The 26,134-nt window shown below is 36.9% G+C and overlaps 1 protein-coding gene across 1 annotated transcript in view; it reads left to right on the top strand.

Annotated features, from left to right (window-relative positions):
- CNTNAP2 (contactin associated protein 2) overlaps positions 1 to 26,134 on the top strand; it is a gene marked incomplete at its 5' end in the record, with an annotated part of 1,047,398 nt that overhangs the window by 833,720 nt on the left and 187,544 nt on the right. The window contains one exon of the mRNA XM_083867656.1: positions 24,760 to 24,916. Coding sequence (XP_083723782.1) covers positions 24,760 to 24,916 — 157 coding nt within the window. The remainder of the gene's footprint in view (positions 1 to 24,759; positions 24,917 to 26,134) is intronic.

Here is a 26,134-nt window from a genome sequence, read left to right as displayed (position 1 = left end):
GTTGCAAAGTGATTACTGTGCAAGTTGCCTTTGCAAGATATACAGAATTGTAGGTATGTGCAGGGATGTTTCTTTGTTAACAGCTTTCTTTCTAATATTAATTTTTAATACTTTAAATTGAATAGGTAATCACCAGGCTGAAGTGTTGAAGGATTTTGTATCTTTTTGGGTTTTTTAGGGGCTTGTATGCTCTATGTGCATGGATAAGAAAGTATGTGTCCATTGCACAAGTAAAAATATTTTCAAATTGCATCCTATTCCTTACATCTCTTGTGGATTTGATTCTGCTACATTTAAGCACAGTGCTATGTTGTCCAAGTAACCTTATTGTCATTCAGGAAAGATATTAGGTGAACTGTAACTTAGGATTTTTTGATTTCCAAAAAGTGACAAATGTATGAGTAAATAATAGATGTGTAGTAATTAATAGACAATTTTGTGAACACTGCAAATAATGGATGGGATTGTGTCATATGTTATTAGTCTACCTCCTCCAATTTCCTCCACTGCATTTCCTGTGATAAATTTAATAATATAGAGGCAGGAAGAATACTATTAATATGCTGATAAATATCTTGTGATAGCAAGGATGCTTGATATCCAGTAGAAGGTATAGAGGTTTTTTTCTCAACACAGGCATAAGTTTGTATCCCTATTCTCCTACTTAGAATTCACAAAACTTTTAGTACCTCAGCTATCTTAGAAAGTTGAGCCCCTTTTAATATTGAATCACAAAGATTTAGTTTTAATGAAAAGAAATCATTCAAATGATTGAAAATGATAAAATTAAACTGGCCTAGACATGACGATTTCTGTATAATGCTCCTTTAAAAGTCGTCTAGATTTGTGAAACGCTTTCTGCACAGAGCAAAGGATTAGATAGTAGTCCTAATGCTTCTAATAGAAAATGTGTAGAGAAAAGTAAGACTTCTAGCTGAGCATAGTGAAAGGAAAAAAAAAAAAAAAAAAGACATGTGAAAAGAACAGCATGATACTTATTACTGCAATTGCAACAAAAAATAAAAGAGTAGGATTTGTAACCTTTTGATGAAAAGATTTGAAGGGAGTTTTAGTATTGGAAAAGACTAGCCCCAGAAAAAGGAAAATTATTTCAACAGAGGTTCAACTGTGCTTATGAAATGGAAGCACTGTAATAATATTTTGCATATGAGGGTAATTTCAATAGTAGGCAAAATGATATTTTGAAACCAAACTTGATAAACATGAAGCAAAGAACTAATGGCATATGGTGTATTTAGAGATTTTATTATTCATTCTTTAAGGTTTAGCCCTTTTCAGGAGCACTTCCTTCAAGTCAAAATTCTGTCATAAAATCATCTCAGAAGAGTCTGCAGTTAGTTACATTTGGATCTCCTAAAATATTTTTCCCTATTAATGCTAGGGTAAGTGTGTAGCAGCATGTGGGTCATTTTACCCACCTCTCAGCATCCATCTGAGTGGAACATCAGCACAATAAAATCCTTGCAGCTACTGAAACATAAAGTAACAAAAACCAATTCAGTTATGTGCAATATATGTTGATATATTCAAATATCCATTGATCAAAGCATTGCAAGAGTTCATTTCTGACTGGACATGCTAGACTGATCACTAAAAATACCAGAAGGAGTTACTGAACTGAAAAGGGTACGTATTTGTACATATTTTTAGAAGCAAGAAAAATAAAACAAGTGAAAAAAGTTAACTAAGTTTTCTAAAACAGGAGAAGTTCATCCACTCACTTTTCAATCATTTATAGTCATAAAGAAGACAAATAATTTCTACTTCTTCTAGTTTCCTGAGAAAAAAAATATTATCTTCCTACCAACAGAAAGTCTGTAGGCATTTCAAACAATAAAATTTTGCATGTCATGAGAATAGTGTACACTTTTTCCTCAAAATCCATTTGCATATTCAATTAACAATGCTTTTAGTGTTACTTGTCTTTTGCTCAAAAAGAACTCTAAAGTCTTTGAAGCTGTTGCATATTCAGTCATCCTGCACAGTGACTCTACCATGCCCACCTTAGGAACTGCATAACTGCTCAAGATTTTAGGGACTTGTCTAATTTTGGAACAGCATTTTGTCTACTTATACAGCCCTTCTGTGAGAGGACAGGAACACAAAATGAAGAATTAAGGTATTGTGATGATATTATTCCCCCTCAGGAGTAGTTCAGTGCAATGCCTCTAAGTGCATCTTGTCCAGAGCAACATTTGTGTAAGGCTGGGAGCAAGGTGTAACACTTGTGATAGTCCTCTTCAGAAATAAGTGTGGACTTCATCCATACTGGTTTAGGGATGCAGAAAGGACAAATACACCATTGAGTACCCTTGTGTCACCTCTCCAGGATCCTAAATATGAACTCCTGTTTAAAGTGGAGTGCAAGGTCTGGAATATTATGCATACTCCCAAATGCACACAGTGTAGAAAAATGCATCCTTCAAAACATTCAACACTCACAATTGGGGTATATAATATCTTCCTCCGCTATTATGAAGTGCAGAATTGGTAGCATTTGAGTGTGTTAGATGGTTGTTTTTAACATTTCTACAGGTCAGCTCTTATGACTAGAACCTTTCATCCATTTCTGCCATTGCTCTGTTACTTTTTCCTCTCCAGCTCCTCATAATTTGTCACATAAGGCCTTATTTGTTTTTAGTCTCTTTGATTTAATTTGGGGTTTGGTTATCTTTATACAAAAGTATTCATTTTCATAACATTTTGTAGAGGACAAGTTAATGTGGATTTTTCTCTTTTACCCAGTCTCCATTTAATCTCTCTGTGGTGTGGTCACTGATTTTTTAGAGATTTTATCCTGAGGGCACAGCTAACTGCATGCTCCCATCATTCTAACCAATATAATTTGGTTTTAATAGATGCTATAAAACCTAAAATTGTAGTAGATTCTTTTTTCAATTTAAATTTAAACATTGCAATGGCATTTAAAAATTTTCTACTTTGAAAATATCAAGGAGAAAGACTTCAGGAAAGAGAATCTAAACTTTGCCATGCTCAGAATTATAATAATTAAATTTTGTAATTAAGTACTCAGAAAGAATTTAGTCTAGAAATTTCTGCATAAAGGATAAATCTGAATGGTCTGTCTTTGGAGAAGTAAAATTCAGTATTTTAAGAATAATGGACTAATAACACCAAAATGAAACAAACAGCAAGTGGTATTTGTCTGTTCTGTCATTCAATACTTACAATTATGTAATGATGACTAGCACAGGATATACAAGGAAAAGTTTACAGCAAGAATTCAGGAAAACAACAGTCCAGGAAAAGACAGGTCACTTCTGCTATGTGTTATCATAGGGCTCAAGGATACTTTGGGTTGGTTGTCTGGTCCAATCTCCTCCTAAGTTATTAAATACTCTGTGATAATACATTAAAATCCTTTGTTCTATGTGCTGTAAAAACACTCTGCTAGGTTTGTCTCGGTCTATCTTGTCTTCTAAGTCATGAAAGTAAAGAAGTCCAGAGAGAAGCTTATCACAGAACAAGAAACACAGGCAAGTCACTTTTGCCCAGCACATTCCTTGTTTTGTAAGGGCAGTTGACATTGGAGTCTTATTCAAAGTTCATCAAAACCAGTGTTTCCATTGAATTCTAAATAGGATTCTTAAAGGTGTTTTAGGGAGGCAACTTGCATTGGTCAGACAGGCTTGAATTCTCACTGCTGAATAAGAACTTTGTAACAAGGAATCTCTGATAGTTGTTGAGGTCACTGAGTGGACAGGTGTAGCTAGGCCCTGGCAAAGAGGATGTTATCTCAAGTGAATGGTGAAAATGCATGAGCACAGGCTCAGAGGTTTTTTCTCATGACCCTCATTGGCTCAGATATTCATATTAAATCAGGGATTGCCTTTTTTATTTTATTCACCTTTTCTGCCAACTTACCGGTGGATGAAAGGCAGGGAGCTAAGTGTATGACATAGGTGCTCTCAGCACTCTGATGTAGTATGCTTTAGGAAAAACCTCATTTCTCATGACTAGAGAGTTTTGCCATTCTCAGAGCAGCATATTAAGCAGTACAAAGACATCATAACCTATGTAGCTCTGTCATGATGCTGATATTTAGTGTGACTGACTTTGTTCAAAGATCACCCATCTATCATCAGTAAATAATGTAAAGATTAGTAATTAGTATAAAATGGCAAATAGCAAAGAAAACAAAGCCACAAACAAGCCAATGTGTCTCAAGCTTTGCAGGGAGGAGCAGAATCCCCAGGACTAGACAGCTTTGGATCTGCTTTTAGCCCCTATAACACAGCTGAACCGACAGGCCTCGTGGTGAGATCTGGATGTAGATCTCAGCTGGAAAGTTTTATTTGTGAATAAGTAGAAGTCAATGTCTGTCATTCAGTTTGACATCTGTTCTCAGTCAGTAAGACTGTTTAATCAAGAAAAAAACAAACAAGCAAGAAGTTTCATGAATTATGTGTTTCCTCTCCTCTATTTCATGCTTACATTATGGTAATAAGGTACAGAACAGTAATGTCAGAGAGACTTCTAGGAGCTTATCTGCTACCTCCTGTGACAACTGCTTTTTTGTCTTTCCTGATACATATTACTCTGATGCCTCAACAGAGCTCACATCTCACAAAAGGCCAACACAGCCTCCCAGAACTTCACTCTCCTTACCATTAGGCAGTTTGACTGAGGTTGCTTCTGACTTTTCCTTGCTCCAATTTTAATTCTTTGGCTTCCCACTATGACAAAGCAATAGAGACTGCTCTCCTGCCTTTGGAAAAGCCTATTTCTAGAGCAAGAACTGTTGTTATGTCCCTTAGTCTTTTCTTCCTTAAGTGAAATCCTGAAATCTGTCCTGTGTATGTCATGTTTTCTGGACCTCTGGTTATCCTCGTGGCTATCTACTAGTCCCTGTCCAGTCAACCTCTCCCTTCCTCCTTGCTTTCTTTTCCCTTTCCTTCCCTCTGCTAGTTGCTGGTTTTGAATATTAGTTGGTAATGAAGCATCCAAGAATTGAAACAGAAAGAATCACTATGCATCTCTTGGAAGCTTTCTGTGTGAGGCATTTGTTTTTCTTCATGGCAGTGGTGACTCAAATTTCAATTGTGGTTTCCCTGACTCTTCCAGTTCCCTGTCTTGTATTTGTACTTTACATGTGTCCCTACTCAGCAATGTGTAGCACTGTCATGATAGTTTATGTTTTTCTGCAGCTTAATTTGTAGTGAACTTTTAAGTCAATTAAGTTATAGGATTTGTGCGTGTAGTAGCTAACACAGTGAATGTGTGAAAGAAATTTATCAAAGCATTGAGCCCTTGTGTGCACCAGAATTAGAATCATATGGTGCTGGGGCTCAATGCACAAAAGCAAGTCCTCACTCTCAGAGGACTGTGAATTATTAGAGAGATTTTAGCATTTCCTTGATGTTCCTGTTATTAAAAGTTATTAAAAGTAATTGGAGACTGAAGTCATTATACTGACTACAGAGCTATCATTTATTGATCTTCAGTTCTTTTTGGGCACCTTTGTGAAACAAGGAATTAGAATGAGCTCCTTGAAGTGCAAGCGTTTCTCTCCTCTGTCACAAAAGTGCTCCAGATGGCCATTGAGCTGGGCTGGTGGAGGTGTGGTGGGACGAGATTTCAGAAAATTGTTTTACCCTTCTGTTATTCATGCTGAACATTGTAACTGAAATGTCATTCACTGTGCTGTCAGATTGGGACTGTCAGAACAGAAAGACAGACAGATGCTATTACACAGTGCAGAATTACCAAAAGGAAAGACATTTCTTGCCTAATAAAATAGACCACATGTTAGCTGGTAAAGGGAAATAAACCAGACATGTGCATAAGTTTAAAAGATAAGTACCTGCATATACGTATTGATCTATGTACATGGCCGTATATGCATGTATACAGGGTACATAGTTTTTTCCAATATATATATGTATATATCCCTAAGTATATGACATATTGTTATCCATACAGCTAGCAGAGATCCATTTTGGATTCTTTCTTTGTCTGTCTTGTTTCTGAACATGACACATACATACATAAACTGAATGAGAGACATGGAGTTTCTCTTGATGGAATTACTTCATTTTGGCTTTGATTGCATTGCCATTTTACGAGGCTTCCTAAAGAGATAAGCAGAAAACTATGACAATTTGGCACTCCCTTGTGTTATACACCACCTTTCTCCTTTTTACTTTTTAACTCTCTCCAACTAAAAAGTCCCTTGCTCTACAGAAGAAAAATAAAAAAAGAGGTAAAATGAGATAAGGCAGATAAAAGGTAGTAGAAAAAAAAGAAAGGTAATTGGAAGTTAAATGCATAATTCAAAAAGAAAATAAACATTTATTTGACAAAAGTTTGAAGGACTGCTCAGTTTTATGAGAGAGAACTTCCCAGCCATCAGCTTCTCCCCTAACACACCTATAGCCACAGGGCCAAATTTGCTTCAAGGGTGGTCTGAGCCCACTATAACACTCTTTACAGTTGAATCTTAGCAATTGGTGACAACTGTAAAAACAGTAACTTCTACGAATCTTGAAAAATAGTGACCAAAGCAGGGTGGAGCTGGGAAAATAATTCTTTGGCAAACAATAATTGAACATTGTTCCATGTATGAATTTTAAGTATCATCCAAGTTAGCATATTTTTAGTCATTATATATTCAAGAGCATATTTGCATGTCTTATTCATTATGCACCTTAGTTTAAAAAATTATTTTCTACTCTTTTTATAAATAACAGTGTAGTGCTTTGACTGTTAGATTTTGCCACTTCATTGGACAGGAATTGTACAGAAAAATGTATATATTACATTCCATCTTTATTCTACAGAGTAGCATAGAGGAGAAAATTTGTCTCCAAATAAATTGATCTTTTGTTATCACCTACCTCGAATGCTTCAGTGATACAGAGATTTGTTCAGTAAGGAGTCAGAAACACCCTGTAATTCATCATGCAGGTATTTGTGTCATCTTTCTTGCAGCACAGAGAGAACTAGTGCCTCATCTGAAATGTCTTGAAATTCCACTTGCAGAAAACCCATGGTGAATGGCTGGCTGTAGGGATTGCAGAGGAAAAGAATTCTGATCCCTTTAATAAAAGACATAAATTATGAATGGGTGTGTCCTGTCTCTGCCCTTTCTCCAAAACAAAATGGCAAGTTTTTGCTCAATTTCTGCCTGATTAAAGTGATAGTGTTCATTTTGAGATCACTTCTACAATAAAAGTAAATGTTATATTGGAAGAATAGGGAAAAGACCAAATTTCCTTACTTCATGTTATGGAATTCTAAGAAAATAGAGCATCACAAAAATCTGAGCATTTCTTTAAAAACTATGAACTCAGAAAACCAAAATATCACATTATAATATTCTAGTAGATAGCTATTGTTTAGTATCTTGCCTGATAAAGTTACTATACCATAGCATCTTCCTAGAAAGGTGTTGCCTTAAATAGTCCTCTCATTCTTTTTATTATGTTGTCAGTCAAAATTTTAAATAAACATCTGGCATGCTTCTGGAACAATACACCTGAGCTTTGATTATACTTTTTCTCTTAGATCAGTTATGTTTACAGTAATCAATTACATTGTCTGGATCAAGGAATAGAGTTTTGGAAACTTGTCAAAGCATAATTTTGTAGCTGTTTCACAGTCATTAATATCAGATCTGTGCACTACTGGATGAGCCAGAAATGTATATTTAATCTAGTTCAGGCAGGTGAACATCACTGAATCTCATTTGAATTTTTTGATGATGCTAAACCAGTTACCAGTTTCATGCACTCAGGCTGCTTTGATGTCACCTGCAGAAGAATAGATGCCAGGTGGTGCCTCAGCTGGAGTAGAGTTGGAGTTACATAGACAAGCAATACTGGATATGAGACAAAGCCTGTCTAGACTAAGTTAATCCATCATTGTCTTTGGACAATTTGGACTAGTGTCCTGGTTTCAGCTGGAATAGAGTTCTTCTTTTTCCTAGTAGCTGGTACAGTGCTCCGGTTTGGCTTTACTATGAGAATAATGTTGATAACTCAGTTGCTGCTTACCCTATGGACTTTTCCATTTCCCATGCTCTGTCAGGAATCAGGTGCACAAGAAGTTGTGTGGGAGAAAGCCCAGAACAGCTGACCCAAACTGGCCAAAGGGGTATTCCATACCATAGAACATCATGCTCAGTGTATAAACTGGGGGAGTTGGCTGGGAGATGTCAGTTGCTACCTGGGGACAGGTTGGGTGCTGCTGAGTGGATGATGAGCAATTGTACTGTGGGGGTGCTGGAATAGTATCATAAGTTTCTTAGTTGTAGGTTTGATGTGATTTGGACTTTAACCCTAGCCAGGTAGAGTTACTGTCTTGGAATGTGCTTATCAGAGGTTGATAAGAGTTGCCAAGACAACTCTAATCCTCTGCCCTGGGTTTCGATCGTCCTATTGTGTTTTCCCCCATCCTAAGGCAAAGGGGCTGCGGAGCCAAAAACCCACGCGAAGGTACTGTTGGCGTATCACAGCTAGCAGGGCGGCCCAGCTGACGCTGAGCTGACCTGAGAGACAGATACGCGAAGCAACATTGTACTGTACATCACTCTTTTCTTTTGGAATTTTTCCTATCTTTTTATTACATTATTGCTATTATTGTTGTTGGTTTTGTTATTTTTCCCATTATTGAACTGTTCTTATCTCAACCCATAGGTTTTAATTTCTCTTTTCCATTCTCCCCACCTCCCACTGCGTGTGGAGTGTGTGAGAAAGCAGCTGTGTGGTACCTAGTTAACAGCTGTAGTCAAACCACAGCAACTGGCAGAGTGAGTTCATACCAAATCTGTACTTTTTCCATCATCCATTTGTATTATTTCTACTCTAGTACTAGGAGCCATAAAGCTGTTCTTACCATATGATAGACCTGAGCAGTTTGAAATGGATTATCTAAAAATGATAAATAAATTTTTCTTGATGAGTTTGGTTTCCAGCTCATTCAGAGTTACTGTCTCTTCATACCTTATCACAGGATAGCACAGAGATAAGAGTGTATTCTACTTCATACACAGCTCCAAATATCTTAAGAATAGTATGTGGTTCACAACTGGAGAAATACTGAACTAGACTACTGGCGCAATAGGTTATTTATTGGGAATAAATTAAAAATTCTGCATTATAATGCAAAACTAGTTATTGCTGCCTCAGTCCATGCCCATCCTTCAGTCTGTTTTCCTTTCTGAAATAAATATGTTCAGCCTGAAGCCAGGATTTCCCTGGTAGTAATTTGTTCAGATCATCCATCAATAAAACAGACTCACAGCTGCCAGTTCTGTTAGGTCAGATTGTACAATACCTCTATTTTTCCAGAGACTGACAGAGTTTAAGACTTGAAGAAGAGACAGCAGCTGGTCATTGCTGATAAGACTCAGTGAACACAGTAAGTCATAAATAAAATATACATTTGATACAGAGTGTGCAATCAATTTTTTAAGTTACTCATTAACAGGTCCACAGCTTGCAGATCCTGCTGGATCTCACCCAGTAAGTCTACACTGTGGACTTGGGTTTAGTGCTTCTTTCTGGGCATCAAAATTGTAGTTTTTTTCCAGTTTTTCTCTAAAGGTTTGCCACTATCTACAAAGCAGCAGTATGTTGTGCACAGCTGGTCCAAAATTCTAACACTTCTCTCAAACTGCATCTTTGTTCTGCAATGGGAGAGGATATAGACTAACTGTAGACTAACTAATTGCAAGTGCCTCTAATTCAGAGATCATTCTGTATGTCCCCCAAAGGTTTTTAAAAACAATTTTAGTGGTTTCTTCTTAGACTTTTAGTGTACATAGAGAATTAAAAGCTAGATGCAAGTACATCTATCTGTGTTCATATTAATGGAAATACTTCAAAATCTTGATAACTGGTGTCACACAATAAACTTGGTAATGTCATTCATTTGTCGGAGAAGGATATTGGAAAAAGGCAGTCTACATAACACTGAGAGTTACATGTACCTTCTAAACTAACCTAATTTATAGGGTTAGTTCTTCTAAACAGAACATCCAATAGTCATCACAAGAGGAGTAAAATGTAAGAAAATATTACATGTGAAAACATAGGACTCTCCAAACACAAATTAATCTGTCCGGTCAACTGGAAATATCTGAAACCAAAACGAGAGAAATCTCAAACCAGGCTGTCTTGCCTGAAAACCATCAGTCCTTTGGTTTATAAAGTGGGCAGAAAATTGTCTGAACAGCCAGACACAGAGTGTCTCAGCCGGTGGTTCAGAGCCCACCTGCTGTTCCTCAGGGACTAGCATTGAAGCTGATGCTGTCTAATGCTTATGTCAAGAATGCTGGGGCAGGATGAACTCCCAGCTACTTCACAGGTAATACCAGAGTTGTCAATGGGCTGGACTGTCACTCAGAGGAGGTTTTATATGCCATACAAGTGGTGTGGCAGGATAGTTATGTAGTTTAACAATCCAGTTTTGGACTCCAAACTGGAGGCAATCCAAGGGTAGGGGCATGAAAATGGTTTGAAGAGTGGAGAAGATAATATACAAGTAGAAGCAGAGAAAGCTGTGCTTGTTCAGGCTGGAGAAGGGAAAGCAAAGGAGGGATTTAAATGCTGTCTTCTGTTACTTAAGGAGTGGTTTTGTAGAAGTCAGGGGCATATTTTTCTCTAAGGTGGGCAGTGGAAAAAAGGTACAGCAGAGGAAATTCCAGCTGATCTAAAGTGAAAAAATACTTTATTGTGAGAGTAGTGATTCTCTGCAGCAAGCTGTCCAGAAGGATTGTGAAATCTCAGACTCTAGAGATTTTTCAGGTTTGTAAGTGTCTTGCTTCAAGCATGAAGTTAACACTACTTTGTGCAGAAGTTTGGAGTAAATGATTTCTTGATGTCCCTTCCATTCTACATTGTTCTGTTTTTTGAGACTTACACAGGAAACCAATATCAGCAATTGAAGGATAAATTAAACCCTGCAGACTGAAGAGAGAATTCTGTGGCAAAGTCACATGTTGTTGAAGCATCACCAGACAGTGATCAAATTATGACAGTGAAATATGAGAGAAAAAGCCTCTCAGAGTCAGAACTCCAGTAATGTGGCACAGCATGAAAATGGTAACCCTAAGCTCCGCTTTCAAAATTAAACAAGAATTCACTGCTGTTTGCACAGAAATGATGAGGTATCCATCTTATTAATTATATAGCAAGTACAAGTGGAAAATCAGTCATGTTCTGCATCACTAAAGCTTCCAAGTAGTTTTCAAGGGTAGCAAACAACTTTTGTTTTATTTGAAAACATTATAATGCCAGAAGGGATTTTTACAATTATTTATCCAATTTAAAGCATGCATGACATATGTTTTAAAAAAGATCTTATTTTTCAATATACAAACTTTTAGTTCTAAAGAATCTAACATAACTCACAGAAAATTGTCTCAAAGGTTAATGAACTTCACTGAACTTTATTTCTAGCTTAAAAATGCCTGGCTTCATCTTCTACTGGTAGATTATTTTATGCTTTGCCTGCTACAGTGAGAAATTTCATAACTCCTACAACTTCTGCTTTCTCTATAGGTATTTAGGGAGTGTAACCAAGTTTGGTTTTTACCATTTCACTCCAGGGTTTTCAAACTCGTATACCAAACATCACTCTTATAGCTGGCAGTGCTCTGGGCTTTGTGGAGCCTGTTCACTGAGGGAGAGACTTTGTCTCATAACTGGAATTCAACAGAGCAGCCCTCTTGCAAAATGCTTGTGATTCACAAGTCAAGAAGGGCTCTGTATGATAAAGTTTCAGACCCTTCAATATAATCAGTCCAAACCAGCTTTTTCAGTCCATTATTTTGAATCTTCCTCTGTGCTTGCTTTATGGCAAGAAGGGGTGTCATGCTGTTTCACTGACACTGTTGTGGCTTAGGAATGGTATTCCCCAGTTTAGTGTTCCCACTGAAACTCCAAACCAGGCACCACTCTTTCACTTTTCCCCTGGCTCCCCTCAGAAGCAGGCTGGAGAGGAGAACTGGAGCTACAAAAAGCAGAAATCACATGTTGAGATAAGAACAATTTCGTGGAAAGAGCAATGAGATAAAAAAAGCAAGACATAATAACTACAGTATCAACAACAAAATGTACAAGAGAAGCAGGGATTCAATTCGCACGAGATTGTTTGGAACTGGCACTACCCAATTTCTTCCTCCAGCTTGGAACCAGCACTACTCCATCATGCCTTCTGCCACACTTATTCAGATGGAAGAGATCCCTTCCCCAACAGCCCCAGCAATGAGCTGGGGTGGTAAAGAACAACCTCCATGTCCCAGCCATGTTCTTCCTTTTGCTACTGTAAAAATCACCCCTGTCCTGTATTGTGTGCATCAAGAGTTCCCATTAATATCAGTATTTAAAGAAGGTATTTCCATATTAAGTCATGGTCAGAGACAATTTCCAGGTTCAAAAGCAGTCACTGGGTAAGTCCACAGTAACAAGGCAGGTTCAAGGTCAGGCCAGAAAGCAATCAATCCATTTGGCCTAGGTCTGAATTGGAGAAGTACAAGACTGCAATGCCTGCAGTGTTGCACATGTGGGAACACTCTGGAAAGGAGCTCCCCAGGAAAGGAAAGGGACCCCAATGAGGCTTCCTGGCAGAGTTTTGGGGAGGAAGCCTTTGCCAAGGTGTCATCCAGCTTTTTTTTGGAGAAGCTTCAGAGTCAGCTGAGGTTTTTAAAAGATCTCTCTGAGCAAGCTGGCCTTGAAGGCAGGGAGGTACACTCCTGATCCTCCTGAAAGAAAACTGCATCCTGGAGCAAAAGGAGTCCAAAGAATTGACCACAGGAAATAACACTGGTGTTGTTATCTTTGCCAATATATCATTCTCCCTCTAGAGTGTGTAGCTTAAACTCTGTCACACAAAGCAGGGTAAAATCATTCATCATGTCAGTGCAGTAATATAGGATTTTCAAGTCAAGTTTTCCAGAAGCAAGGGAAATCAGAGTTCTGGTTTCAACAGTTTCAACTGTTAATAGTGCAGCTGGAACTCCATACACTGCATCAGCATAATTCTTCTGCCCTGTGAGTATATAATGATAGTTAAGAAATGTCATTTCAACTCATAGAATAAGATATTATCATAAAATCTTATTAAGTCTTCAGTAAAGTACGTCATTAGCCAGTTTCAATTTTCCCATAGAGAAATGTGAAACCCACGTGTGAGAATTAATATGCTTGAATGGACTGATGAAACAAGCTTCAGCAAGGAAAAAGACTGCCCTGAGCACAGACTGTAGGAGGAGGTATCTTGACAATCACATCACCTAACATTTCTGTTTGTCAGTCTCGATCAATATGTGTACCTGTTTTCCAGAAATCAATAGAGACATAGTTCTTTACAGTAGCCATGAGACCCAACCTGACCTGCAAGAGAAATCGTCTAAATAGGAAAACACAAGTCCATTATCAAGGCTGACAAATGATCAGCTAAAAAAGAGTTCTTATTATTTTCATTTACAATCCCAGCATTGAATGCAAAAATAGTTTTCTCCAGAGCAAGCAACAGATAATGAAACACATACCTGAGGTCCCCTGCTTGTTCCCTTTCACACTGAAATTTATATCACTTGAAATAACTTCTCTGTAGCAGCTTCATCATCACAAATGTCTCATTTCATTTCTAAAATCTATGTGTATTATGTATATTCATACATTTGTATGAAGTCTAATAAGAGGATGTAATAGTCTGCCATAATTTACAAGTTGATCTTAAACAGCAAAAGCATTTTGAAAAGAAATGATTTGGACTGTGGAAACATGAAAACATGAAAATGCCTTCTGAGAGGACATCTTTGGGAAGGTTATTCTTTACTATGTTCCATTTCTGTCTCAAATGCCCTTCCTTAGCAGATGTTTTTGGTTTGGGCCTCCAGATTTAATCTTTAGTTGTCCCAGATTCATGTTTTTTGTGTAGTGTAGCTTCCTTTATTTCAATTTGGATATGCTTGATAGTCAGCCTGTTGTAAACCTCGGTGCTGAGGCTCATTGTATCATTTTTTCCTCGTTTGAGATCTATTGCTATTTTATGAAACACAGTGCAATGCAAGTCATGGTAATACCTGTTTGGGTCATTATTAGTTCTGAAGGATGGGATACCCTTCAAACCTGGCAGTTTGGGAATGGTGTTGCTATCAAGAAAACAGGCTAATATCTGTATTCATATCTTAATGTTAGTTCTGGCTTCAAAGCTGTCTATGCACACTATGTAATTGGAAAAAAAATAAGACAGATTTTCTTTTAATGAAATATCAGTATTATTATGAAGAATTCATGGCTTCCAGTACAGCACTGGAGGAGTAATGAAACAGAAGAAGTAAAGCTGAATGTTCTGAGGTTCCTCAAGGGTCAGTGGGGAAAGAAAATCAACAGCAGCAGCAGCTGCTGCAGCAGTCTCATCAACAAAAGAAAACCCTTGTGCTTCCCAAAACCAATTTCCAAAAGTGCCATGGTCCACGTTCTATATAAAGTGCCAGATATTAAGTTCACATGGATGAAGAGAAGCCTGAAGTCTTTCTATCTCTTGTAATGGCTTTTTTCTTTCAACTTAAACCACTGCTGGGGGCAAGGAGCAACCTCTCAGAAGGAAAAATACTTGCAAGAGGTAGGGGACCTCCAAGGAAAAACCATTTGGCAAAAAAGCTTGCATCAGTTCTGCTCACATTGATTGGAGTTTAATTTACCTAGGGATCTTGTTAGTTTTAGTTCATTTGTTAGTAAAATGATGGCATTGGCTCTTAGGGAGTTGTCATATTTAGTTCCATGCAGGCTTTTATTACTGAAAATCAGATAAAATGGAGCAGCAAGATATTCTGAGCTAGATGATGTAGGTGCCCATAAGAATGTTACCCGTTTTCTTCTCTGTATAGGTTAAAGCTGCTCCTACGTGGGTGTGTGAAGCAAGATCCCAAGAATTATTTAGCTATTTTTAGCTTATTTAAGGAATGTTGTGATTGTCTTCATTATATATTAAGAGCAAGGGAATTAATCTAAAAATAAGAGCATGAATACAACTCTGTGATATCGCTATCACTGACATAACATTTTGCAGAACTGATATTTTTCTTTTGTCCCGTTGCCACATAATATATAGAACACCACCTTAAATGATCCTCTTTTTTGCTCTCAGTCTGATCAAATAATTTCAGTTTGATTTTACCCTCCCTATAAAACATACTACTTAGAAGAGTAACAATTTTTGTGCTAATAATCACAATTTCTGATTCTCACAAAATCTTCCAATGGGATTCTGCCATAAAATGAGGTTGTAGAAAATGTCTGTACAGAAAACTTCAAAAGGCATCCCCTCACTTGTGAAATATCATTGGTAAATTCCTAGGCTTGTTTATATTCTTTTACAAAGGTAAATAAACCTTAAAGGTAAATAAACCTAAATGATCTACTGTATTAACCTGCAGAATTTCAGTGCTATTGGCTGCATGTATGTGTGCATGCTGCTTACCCATCCATCAGGTTTGGGAGGAGATAAGTTTATCAACTGATCACAAAAAGACACAGCAAAATCAGGAATCCTCTGACTTATTGTTAGTGTGTTCTTTGCAAGGCCATGACATGGACATGTGCACTCTGTCACAAGCTGGCTGGGCAGACTCCAGGGTGAGGTATAAGTTTCTTTTGAGACTTTTCCAGCTTTGCTGTTGCTGACACCTGTTCTGCCTCGGGTAGTCCTAGCTCTGAAAAGTCTATTCCAACTGCAGTTACACTTTCTAACTGTGATTCTCCTGTATGCCCTCCTCACAGAGGAAATGCCATAAGCCCATTCTGTCAGAACACACACTAAAAATTATAATTAACTGGGGTTTATTGAGTATTTATGTCAGTAAGTGTTCTTTTATTCCACAAATGACACTTAGTTGTTTGAAAGTACTTGCTTTTCTCTTTAGCAGCTCCTCCAGCTAAGAGAAAGGCCTTAAATGATCCAGTGAATTTACAGTACACAATTAATTGCAACAGTAGCAAGTTTGGCACACCATGCTGTTAAGGACAGCAGGGACTGGAGTGATTTTATAATGAATTCACTCTAAATCTCAGCAAATAGTAGCATACAAGGACATCTGACAGCTGCTTTCCCCAGCTAAATCTCACCACTGAGACTCGATTCCAAGAAAAATAACAAGTCAGGCTTGGTTAGTAGTGCTGCAGCTTGGAATACGAGTTTTGACAAGGGAAAAAAATCATTTGTACTGTACTAGCTTTTCATGAGCTGGGGCAAGGAGTAAATCTCTCCAATGGCAAAATAAAGCTGTCAGACAGCTTTTTCATAAGACACCATTGGACATCAATATGACAGTTCTCCCTCCTGATCTTTTTTATAGGTTGCTAATTCTGAAAGAAAAGTCATCTTTGCCTACATATTTGTGGATTCAGGCACTGACATTTTAGAAGGAGTCATACTAGAACAAAAATGCAGACTCAATAAACCGGACTACCCCTATAGCCTTGCTAAAAAGATGCTTTAGCTAAATATCTATTATCTAGGAAAAGACACTGTAATTTGCTGTTTTACATATTGAGATTGATATATACATGTATGAAATAAGTCCTCTGAAAAATTAACAGGCAAATATACAGGCACATGAGAATTCTTTGATGAATAACACAACAATGGCCATCAGCCTGAAGCAGTAATTAAGGCAGTAAGTTTGTTTCTCAAGCATTTGAACAGGTTCTCTTTTCTGTTTTTACCGGACATAGATGAGAAATTTTGGGCTTTCTCAGTTTGGCCACTTTTTATGCACCAAAACATAATTGAAGCCTAAGAAATAGAGTGAAGACTGCTTGCAGGGGTCTTCCCTTCCAGGATAAGTGGGAAAGCCAGAGCTCCTAGAGGGACATCTAATATCTGATTTTAGCTCCTGATACTGAAGGTCATAGAAGTTCTTCTAGTTAGGGTTATGGAGATGGTTATCTTTACCTCCACTTTAAAATGTACTACTTTATGGCTGTTGAGCAATTGATTTTTAACCTGCTCTTGAGAAAACAGTAAATAGAGTGTGCTATATTAACATTTACTGACATTTTGTATCCTTTTCAGAAGTATTTTTCAATGTTTATCTTCATTTTCTATTAAAATCTTAAGAACATTTCCCTTTCATAGATTACCTTTGAGATATGGCATAATTCTGAATATCTTACAAAGGAAAAACACCCAAACACTTCTTTCTAAGGACTGTTGCATTGAAATGCTTTGGCCATGAATTCAGACGTCACACCAATTCTTACATTAACAAGTAAGGCATGTTTCACAGTTCTCTGTCTGAGCTTCCTTTAAATCTTATATTTTCAAGCAGTTTAAACAGTCTTTGCAAATAAATAGAATGGTAAAATAGACCAACCACTTTGGTGAACTTATAAAGAAAACAAATGTTTGAGGCTAGTCTTAGTAAAAGAAAAAAAATCATTTGATACTAGCACTGCAAAAGAAATAATGAGATGTGAGTGCCTATAAAATTATCATAAATAGCAAACTAAAGTTAGGTTATACTTCCATTAAATGTGCAAGTATCTATAAATTGGGTGTTCCTAGTTTTCTGAAGTGGCCAAGGGTACTGTTAGTTTCTCTTCCTTTTGTTGGTAGGTTTTTGAGTGTCTGTTTTCTGTCCCAAGTTTCCAGTGTGTTCAAATGCCTCATTCATGTTGCCATGAAGGTTTAACTAATCTCAAGTCTTAGCGTAGTGACCACTGATGCAAAACTCTATTCACAAATAGTAAGCACTCCTTATATATATATATATATATATATATTTTTATTATTATTATTTTTTTTTTTTTTTTTGTGAAGAAAAATTATTTATCAGTTAACAAAATGAGAGTAGTAGCACAAGGATTGACTTTGCTTACAATTGTCTTATCAAATTCATGTGTATATGTTGCACAGCACATTAATGAGCAAGAAGTGTTACTGGAAGAAACCGAAAATCAGTAAAATATTAATTTTAAAAAATAATCTCAATATAACCACATATACAAGATCTCTCCTTTTATTTTATAAAGTTCACTCAAAGTCACTTTCTACACAAGTACTGTCACTGAAATGTGAAAGTGGGACCTGCCAAACTCTTTTCTGAGTTCTGTTTTCTCAGTTTCAAATAATTCGGCCCTCTGGGTGTTCAAACTGACAGAACCTGCTCATAATCCACCCAAGTTGCAAGCAGGAGTAGAACCTCTTCAAGTTTGGCATCTTCAGTGGGCAGCATCCACTCTTGCCATGAAACTCCTCAGCTGCTGGGTTTTCAGCCTAGCTGGGCACTTCTCAAGACATGAGACAGAGGCAGCAAACCTGCAAAGTGCCTACTCAGCTTCATGTTGGTCTAAGCATGCACATAATAATAAAGATGAGGAAAAATCAAATTAGCACAGAATAAACTAGATACAAAGCCCACCCAGCTTTGACATTTCTGACTTTAAGAATCCTAAACTGGAACATGTGGATGTACTTGATGCGTGAGTGACATTAAACCACTTTTGATTATTTTTTTCAAAATACTAAGTCTTCAAAAGTCAAATAAATGGCTCACAATGTTCATTAAGGAGATTTGACCCAAGTGGAATAGATACTCCTAATGGTGTGAAGAAAAAAAGCTGGCAATAAGAAGCAAGGTGAAAGCTTTGAAGTGCACAACCATATTAACATGCTGAACTTTTCAAACAGTGACAAAATTATTCTTTCTCTGTGTGTTTCTTCACTGCAGTAGTAGATAGAATTCCTGCACAGATATTAATGAACCATGACCTTAAATCAAGTTGACCTTGTGTGAGGCTAAATGTACTGGGTGTTATAGCATAGCTGAATGCAAAGTGCATGTTTAAAGAAAGAATTTTATTCAAAAATAGAAGAATTATACCTGGCTTTCAACATGTACAAATTGGGTTGGTTTTGGGTTTTTTTCAGTTTTGTCTTTAATTTCATCATCATATATTACCCCTGGGAAATAGCTTTCATTTCTACCTATGATTAATTCAGGTGTCCAAATTGCAGTGTGTTTTTGAAAAATGTCTTTGGGCCTATTCTGCCAATAACAATGACTGGCTAATTAATTCAAGCTGTTCCATTAAAAAAGAAGTAAAAGACTAAACAAAAGAATTTTTTCTGAAAATAATAACAACTATACAAGTACTGTAATTATTGTTGACATTCCTAAGTATTTAATGGGGATCTGCAATACTAATGGAAGCTGGAAAGAACCCATTTAAAATAAAGCATTTAAAAGTTCAATGTTGCTTCGCGTATCTGTCTCTCAGGTCAGCTCAGCGTCAGCTGGGCCACCCTGCTAGCTGTGATACACCCAACAGTACCTTTGCGTGGGTTTTTGGCTCCGCAGCCCCTTTGCCCTAGCTGTCTCGGCCGTGGTTTAAAAGAGGGGACACTCCGGAGGCTCAGGGAGAAAAGGTTTTATTCGGGTGACTCAGGGGGCAGCCCCTGGTTCCAGGCCTGAGCCTCTGGGGAGTGACCCCGGGCCTCGGTTACAGGGGGTTTTTGTTCCCCCAAAATCTCAGGGGTGGATACAGGTTACAAGACCAATCACACAAAGCCAGGTGGGTAAGGTCAAAATGCAATACACAACATTAACAAATCAGGTGGATTTGGGATGTGGCCCTGTGAGACTCACCAATCCCTGTCAGACACCTCTCCTGAAGGTCTGGGGTCTGGGGGATGGTGGACATGTGGGGGAGAAGTACAATGGGATGGGGGAAAACACAATAGGACGATCGAAACCCAGGGCAGAGGATTAGAGTTGTCTTGGCAACTCTTATCAACCTCTGATAAGCACATTCCAAGACAGCAACTTTACCTGGCTAGGGTTAAAGTCCAAATCACATCAAACCTACAACTAAGAAACTTATGATACTATTCCAGCACCCCCACAGTTCAATTCAAAGCTATCCAGTTCTGTAAATGAACACCTAATTGCTTCCAGGGAATAGCTAAATGTAGTTGTTAAAGATAGACAGGGTCCCCCAGTAAGTAATTTTCACTGGACTTGTTTTACAGAGGTTCTGAGCCATTGATTTCCATTTGAGAGAATTCCTAGCCTTTCTTTTTAACCATTTCCTTTGGTTTTAAGGACCAGGTCTGGGAAATTTCCAGAGCAAGTGGAAGAGATTTATTTAGCTTCTCCAGGTATTTTAAAAATAAATACAGTCATCAGCATTCTGAGGACTGCATTTTGAATACAGTCTTCTGAATGCAGAGTGCCATGGAATATTGGTCCACTTAATTTACTTCCCTGAGTTCTCTCAGTATTGCTACTTCAGTTTCTAGTACTGAACACCTAGAAATAAGAGTCCTAATGTCAAAAGTAGCAGCATTTTAATTAATCTGTTGCATTTAAAAATAATAAACCCAATTGTTTATATTAAATGCTCAGTAGAATATAAAGTGTGCCTTTAAAAGTACACATTTTGAGACTTCAGCTAAAATGCACTTTAAAAAGTTTTACATTTTGAGACTGTTCAGCTATATTAGAAATAAATATATTATTGACTATTAGGAGTTCTATTCATACTACATTAACTTTTGTTGGATATGGTTTTATATTAAATTAAATGGGTCACACAAAGATACATTTATGAGATGAAAAAGGAATCACTTTTTTATGACACTCTGTGAGAATACAAAGTGATCTCTGATGATACAGAAAAGTTTCCTTAATCTTTACTTTTTCTTGAATATTCTGTACAGGAGAACTTGATAGAAAACATCAATGACCAGATTCTTTACATACTTTGATCTAATAACTGCAAATCTGGCCTAATATTGCACAGGGATTTAAATAAGGACCCATATTTTGCAATAATTTTAACCAAATTCTAGGATTGCAAAGATAATGCAACCACTGTTAAATGTATTGCCTGTAAATGTTAAAGGCTTGTGTGTGTGTGTTTGTGAGAGAGATATTCTAATCACTACAAATATGATTTGAGACTGATGCATGCTCATATGTCTGCATACCCAAATAAAATTGTATTGGCCATTTTGTCCTTAGAAGACTGTTCTTTTCTGTGAGGTTACAGGATATCTTAAAAAATTGGATCTCTTAATCCATTTTCTTGGTATCCACACCTTACTCTGATAATATCACTATTTTTCTGCTAACTCACTGAGTGACACAAAGCCTTGCAAGGGGCTTCTTTTTAAGAATGGACGTGGAAAGGCATCCTGATCATAACTCAGTACACACAAACTTAAACACTTCCCACAGCATCCCTCTAGGGAGAGCTGGTTTGTACCCAAAAAGCAGTTCAGCATCAAGGCTTTATTCTAATCAAAATCCCTTGGCAGGCAGAGAGTCTTTTTCCTTCTCCATCTTCTCATGATGCTATTTATCCACAAAAGCTTGTGGGGGGAGAAAAGCACTCAATCAATGACAACAACTAAAAAGATTCCCATGACTCAAAATTTATATTTAAGGTAAGAAAAGCCAGTTAAAAACAAACAAACAAACAAACAAACAAAAAAGAAAAAAAAAAAAAAAAAAAAAGAAAGAAAAAATATCTTCTTGTATCACTTCTCTTTGCAATACATTAAAAAACTATTTTGTGTCCTTAAACTGAATTTATATACTCTTAATTCCATAAGGCAAACACTTTTGATAGTTTAGCAAAATAATAATTTTTGATAAAATAGTCTGATACTTAAGATTACTTCCATTAATGATCATCTTTCACACTGGACTGCACTGCTCATGCTACTTGGATTAGCCTTTTCCAAAACTTCCAAAGCAGAAAAAAAACCAAAAAACAAAGGGCTCCTGAGCAGAAAGATTTACATCCTTAAAAGGAGACTATATAGACTATAAAAGAGAGGGGAACAGTGAACCCATTTCTAAATTTATTTTTTTTTCCTGCATGACACATCCTTCTCCCTTCTAGCTTTTCTTTTCTAGTGTTTTTTTTAATCTCTCCGTTTGCAGGGTTTTTTACTCTCTGTTATGCTCAGTCATAGCAGTGTCTGCAATATAACTGCATAACATTCCCAATTTTAAGCACATGAACTTTGGACAAAAGGCTGCTCACTTTTTCTTGGCCGACATGAAGCAGGAAGACTGTTAAGGGCTGCTCTCATTTGATTTGATTGACACAGAACAGACAGGACCTAACTGTGTCTCCACATCTTTTATCAACCATAGACTGTAAAGGAGCTCTAGAACCTCTTGTATGGCAAATGTGATAAAAAATGCTCTTGTGTGAGGCTCATCTTCTTCCTGTGCCTGGGATGATGTCCTCCTACATGGATGCCCAGCTACTGAGAGCTGTCTACCAAGCTCTCCTCTATTACAAGCCTTAGCACGATATGCCAGGCAAAGTGGAGTCTTGGGTGAGGTTCACAAGGCAGTGCTGTGATTATTGGTTGTGGGGATGTATAGCAGAATATATGCTGAATGCAAAAACCTTAAAATCATATATTAAATTCATGACTTTTCTGAAATTTCTGGAAATTAGTGTCTTTCTAAGTTTGTTTTCCTAAGCCTGAGGGTAGGTCTTTTCTTCAGAATGAAGAAGCACAGGTCCAAATGGGGCATAGCCAGTATGTGTAAAAACACATTCAACGCACTAAACACACTGAAAACAATAAATGTGAAAATCAGTTCTGTCTACTCTAGAAAACGCTCATGGTTTAAAACTGTACATCAAATTGTCATTTAAATGAGTTCAAACATGCCCCATTTGTGTCTGTCATAGTGGTCCGTGACAGCCATCACTTTAGTCTGTAATTCTGCCATCACTTTCATCTGCTTTAATCATTCTACCTGTTTCTGAATTTTTGATCTGCTTTTTGACAATTCTGAGTAGGTTTTTGTTTTTCTCCTAGTGCTCTAATTAGCAGTATTGCTTCCTAGGAAATTACTTGCTGACTGAATCATGCAATCCTTCACTTGACAGAAAGGATGTAAACAAAGAGAATTTTGAGTAACAGTCAAAACGGCAGCATTGGCGCCACATCATAAAAACTAACTTCAAAGATGAGATTAAAAAAACACCATAAAATAGGAGTTTCAGATATTCTTAGTTCTGTAGTTGGATCCTGTATTAATACAAGCAGTTCTGTCATTCTCTGTGGAAAAATAACATTTACCCTTAAATGCCTTTTAAATAATCTTTTGTAATCCAGGGCTATGTACTCTCGGAGTTGCTAGATTGAATTGCAGGTTGGGAGTGCTGCTGCAACATCCACGTGGCACATTCTTCTAACTTGCAGCACTTAGTTCTGTGATAATTGAATCAGAGAAGCTAAAATGACCAGTTCAGAGTCTAGAATAAAGTCACACTATTGCTACACCCTTTGCATTAGCACTAGAGCTGAATAGCCATACAGTGCAGCGCAGCAACATCTAATAAATACCTTCAGCCACCATGAATTTTCACATTACTGTATTTTTGTTACCTTATATTCAAATACCTTGAAAAAAGTGCTTTCAGGGAGCTGAGTATTTTTGGAGTTTGGTACTTTTTAAACATGTGTAGATATTTGGTTGTTTTCTTCATCTCCGGAATTTAATTTTCTTGAGAGTTTGGTGTGAATTACTTTCAATTGCTGTCTGGAAAAAGTAGCTTTATAGTCTAGATGATCAAACCTAATTGTGAAATGTCTATTTTAAGGATTATGCTTGTAATTTTGGGGGGATGTGTGGGACATGCAAACGAAAAGTTATGGAAGTAAAGTATTAGGATTTTACTGGTAAAATGTATTAATCAGTGAATTCTATAGATCAATTTCACTAAACATAGAATTTTCAGCAGCAGATTAAATGATGGAAAAGAGACATTTTTTTAAAAATGAGTTTATATGCTGAGCTCAATCATTATTTTTCAATGTCAAAAATCACTAAGTACACTGATACTGATTAAGTTATTCATTTTTGTCTGAAGTAAAGTTCATATTTGATTGTCTTCCTGAACCAGAGGAATAAAAATAATTTTCCAGCAAGGGCATTTTTTCAAATTAAAATTACAGTGGAGGGAGTTTATTTATTTATTTGTTTGTTTGTTTGTTTACACATAAGGTCTTAGTTAGTCCAAAAGGATTAGAAATAAGCTCAGAGCAGTATGTGAAAATATCCAGTTGCAGACCCAATGCAAAGATATATGATTACATCAAAGTTCAGAACAACTCTGCTACAGTATTACATTAAAAATATATATATCCTTTTTTAAAAATGCTTAGGATGCTTTTGAAGTTTGATATCTCTTTATGCTTTGTTTAGCACCAGCTGGAGAGAGCATGACGAACATGTTTGTTTTCCAGTGACAACAGAATAATTTTCAATTAAAAGCTGTTGTTTAGAAAATAAATAAATAAATAAATGTGAGAAAATAAAACAACTCATTTTCCTGCACAGCATTCAAGGTCAAATATTTAAATAATCCATCTGATATCTTAATAGGTGAGTTTGAAATTAATTGAATATAATTATGGAATCTGCCCACATATTCTCATTATACAGAGTACAATTAAAAAGCTAAACAAAGAGCATATAAGATAAAAAAAGTATTTATTTCAGTCATCCTAAATTGTGTGAATACAAAAGAGAAAATATGTTCTGTTTACCTGGTAAGGCCCTTTGAATACCTTTAGTAATAATGAATTCATTTGTTTGCCAGCATTGTGGGATGGCTTTGGTTATGTGTTGTTAGCATTTGCATATTAAACATCTGAGCTCAGTTAATGCATTAGGGAGCTCTACCTCTTTGATGCATCATAACCTTGCATTTTCATTCCTTGCAGAAGGGAATCCATACACCTGGTGGGTTGGAAAGGCCAATGAGAAGCACTACTATTGGGGTGGATCAGGACCTGGCATTCAAAAATGTGCCTGCGGCATCGAACGCAACTGTACTGATCCCAAGTACTACTGCAACTGTGATGCTGATTATAAGCAATGGTGAGTACTTTGCGAGAAGACAGGATGAGAATGACCAAATTTCCTAACTTATACAACAGTGCCATGCCTTTGAATATATCTTTTTTCTATATTTCCTTTCTTACCAAGGAACAAAGGCAATAGTATTATATTTGTGATCCCTCCTGCAACATGTCAGCTCAAGCCTTGATTTTCATTTTATTCATGGTGTCTGTGACTGCTAAATATGAGGACAGTATTTACAATTTCCAGCCCAGAGAGCTATAGAAAAGAATGCTAAAATTGCAAAGGCAAGTCCTCATGCGAAAGACCAGCATTTTGGTCACCCACGCAATTTTGTCTCCATCAGATTCAGTTATACAGCAATACAGAATTCATTTTATCCCTGCAACTTCATGGGTTTTTACTGAACTTCTCATTTCTCATGCTGCTGCTGCATTTGTATGTGAGTGATATGTATTGAAATCACTCATCTAGTGCCTCCAACTCTCATTACCCATTTTCATGCAAAAAATATTTTAAGAACTAGACTCAACACATATTATGGAATGAGGCTCTGTATTTCAGAGGAAACTACCAGGCTTTGCATAAGATAATTTAATTAATTAAGACAGAAAAAGAGAAATAAACTTGCATCTCTCATATTCCCCATAAACATGAACAGACTGCATAAAACTCATCATCATTTTGACTGAGACCATCTCTGTGGTCTTACAACACTTGGTTTGTGAGCCTTAGTCATTTTGTGTCTCTTTTGTCATGACAGGCAGGACTATATTTTACATGGTATGCAATGTTCAGTGACATATTGAAACCATACTTTTATGAACATTTCTCCCATTAATAGCAACCTGTGGGTAATTGAATCAATACTGGCTCATAAACCATTTGAGGTTAATTGAGAAATTCTACAGCTGTTAATGAATGTAGAGCTACAGAACTGTAGTGATATATCAGAGTCTAAAACAGGAAAAAAAAAAAAAAAAGGTGAGTAGGAAGAATCACAGAACCACAGAATCACAGAATAGTAGTGCATGAAAGGGACCTGTGTTCCTCTAGTCCAACCCATCTATTCAAGCATGGTATAAACTGTTGCCTAGTACTTTGTCTGGACAGTTTTTTAATAAATCCAAGGATGGCCTCAGCAGCTTCCCTGTGCACATTGTCTCTGGTCCTGGGACTGGGCACTATTGGAAAAAATTTGACTCTGTCTTCTTTGCACCCTCCCATTAGGTATTT

This window comes from Zosterops lateralis (assembly GCF_965231275.1).
Source record: "Zosterops lateralis genome assembly, chromosome: 1".
Lineage (NCBI taxonomy): Eukaryota > Metazoa > Chordata > Aves > Passeriformes > Zosteropidae > Zosterops > Zosterops lateralis.
Note: the sequence above shows the minus strand (reverse complement) of the source record. Positions and strands in the feature narration are given on the sequence as shown.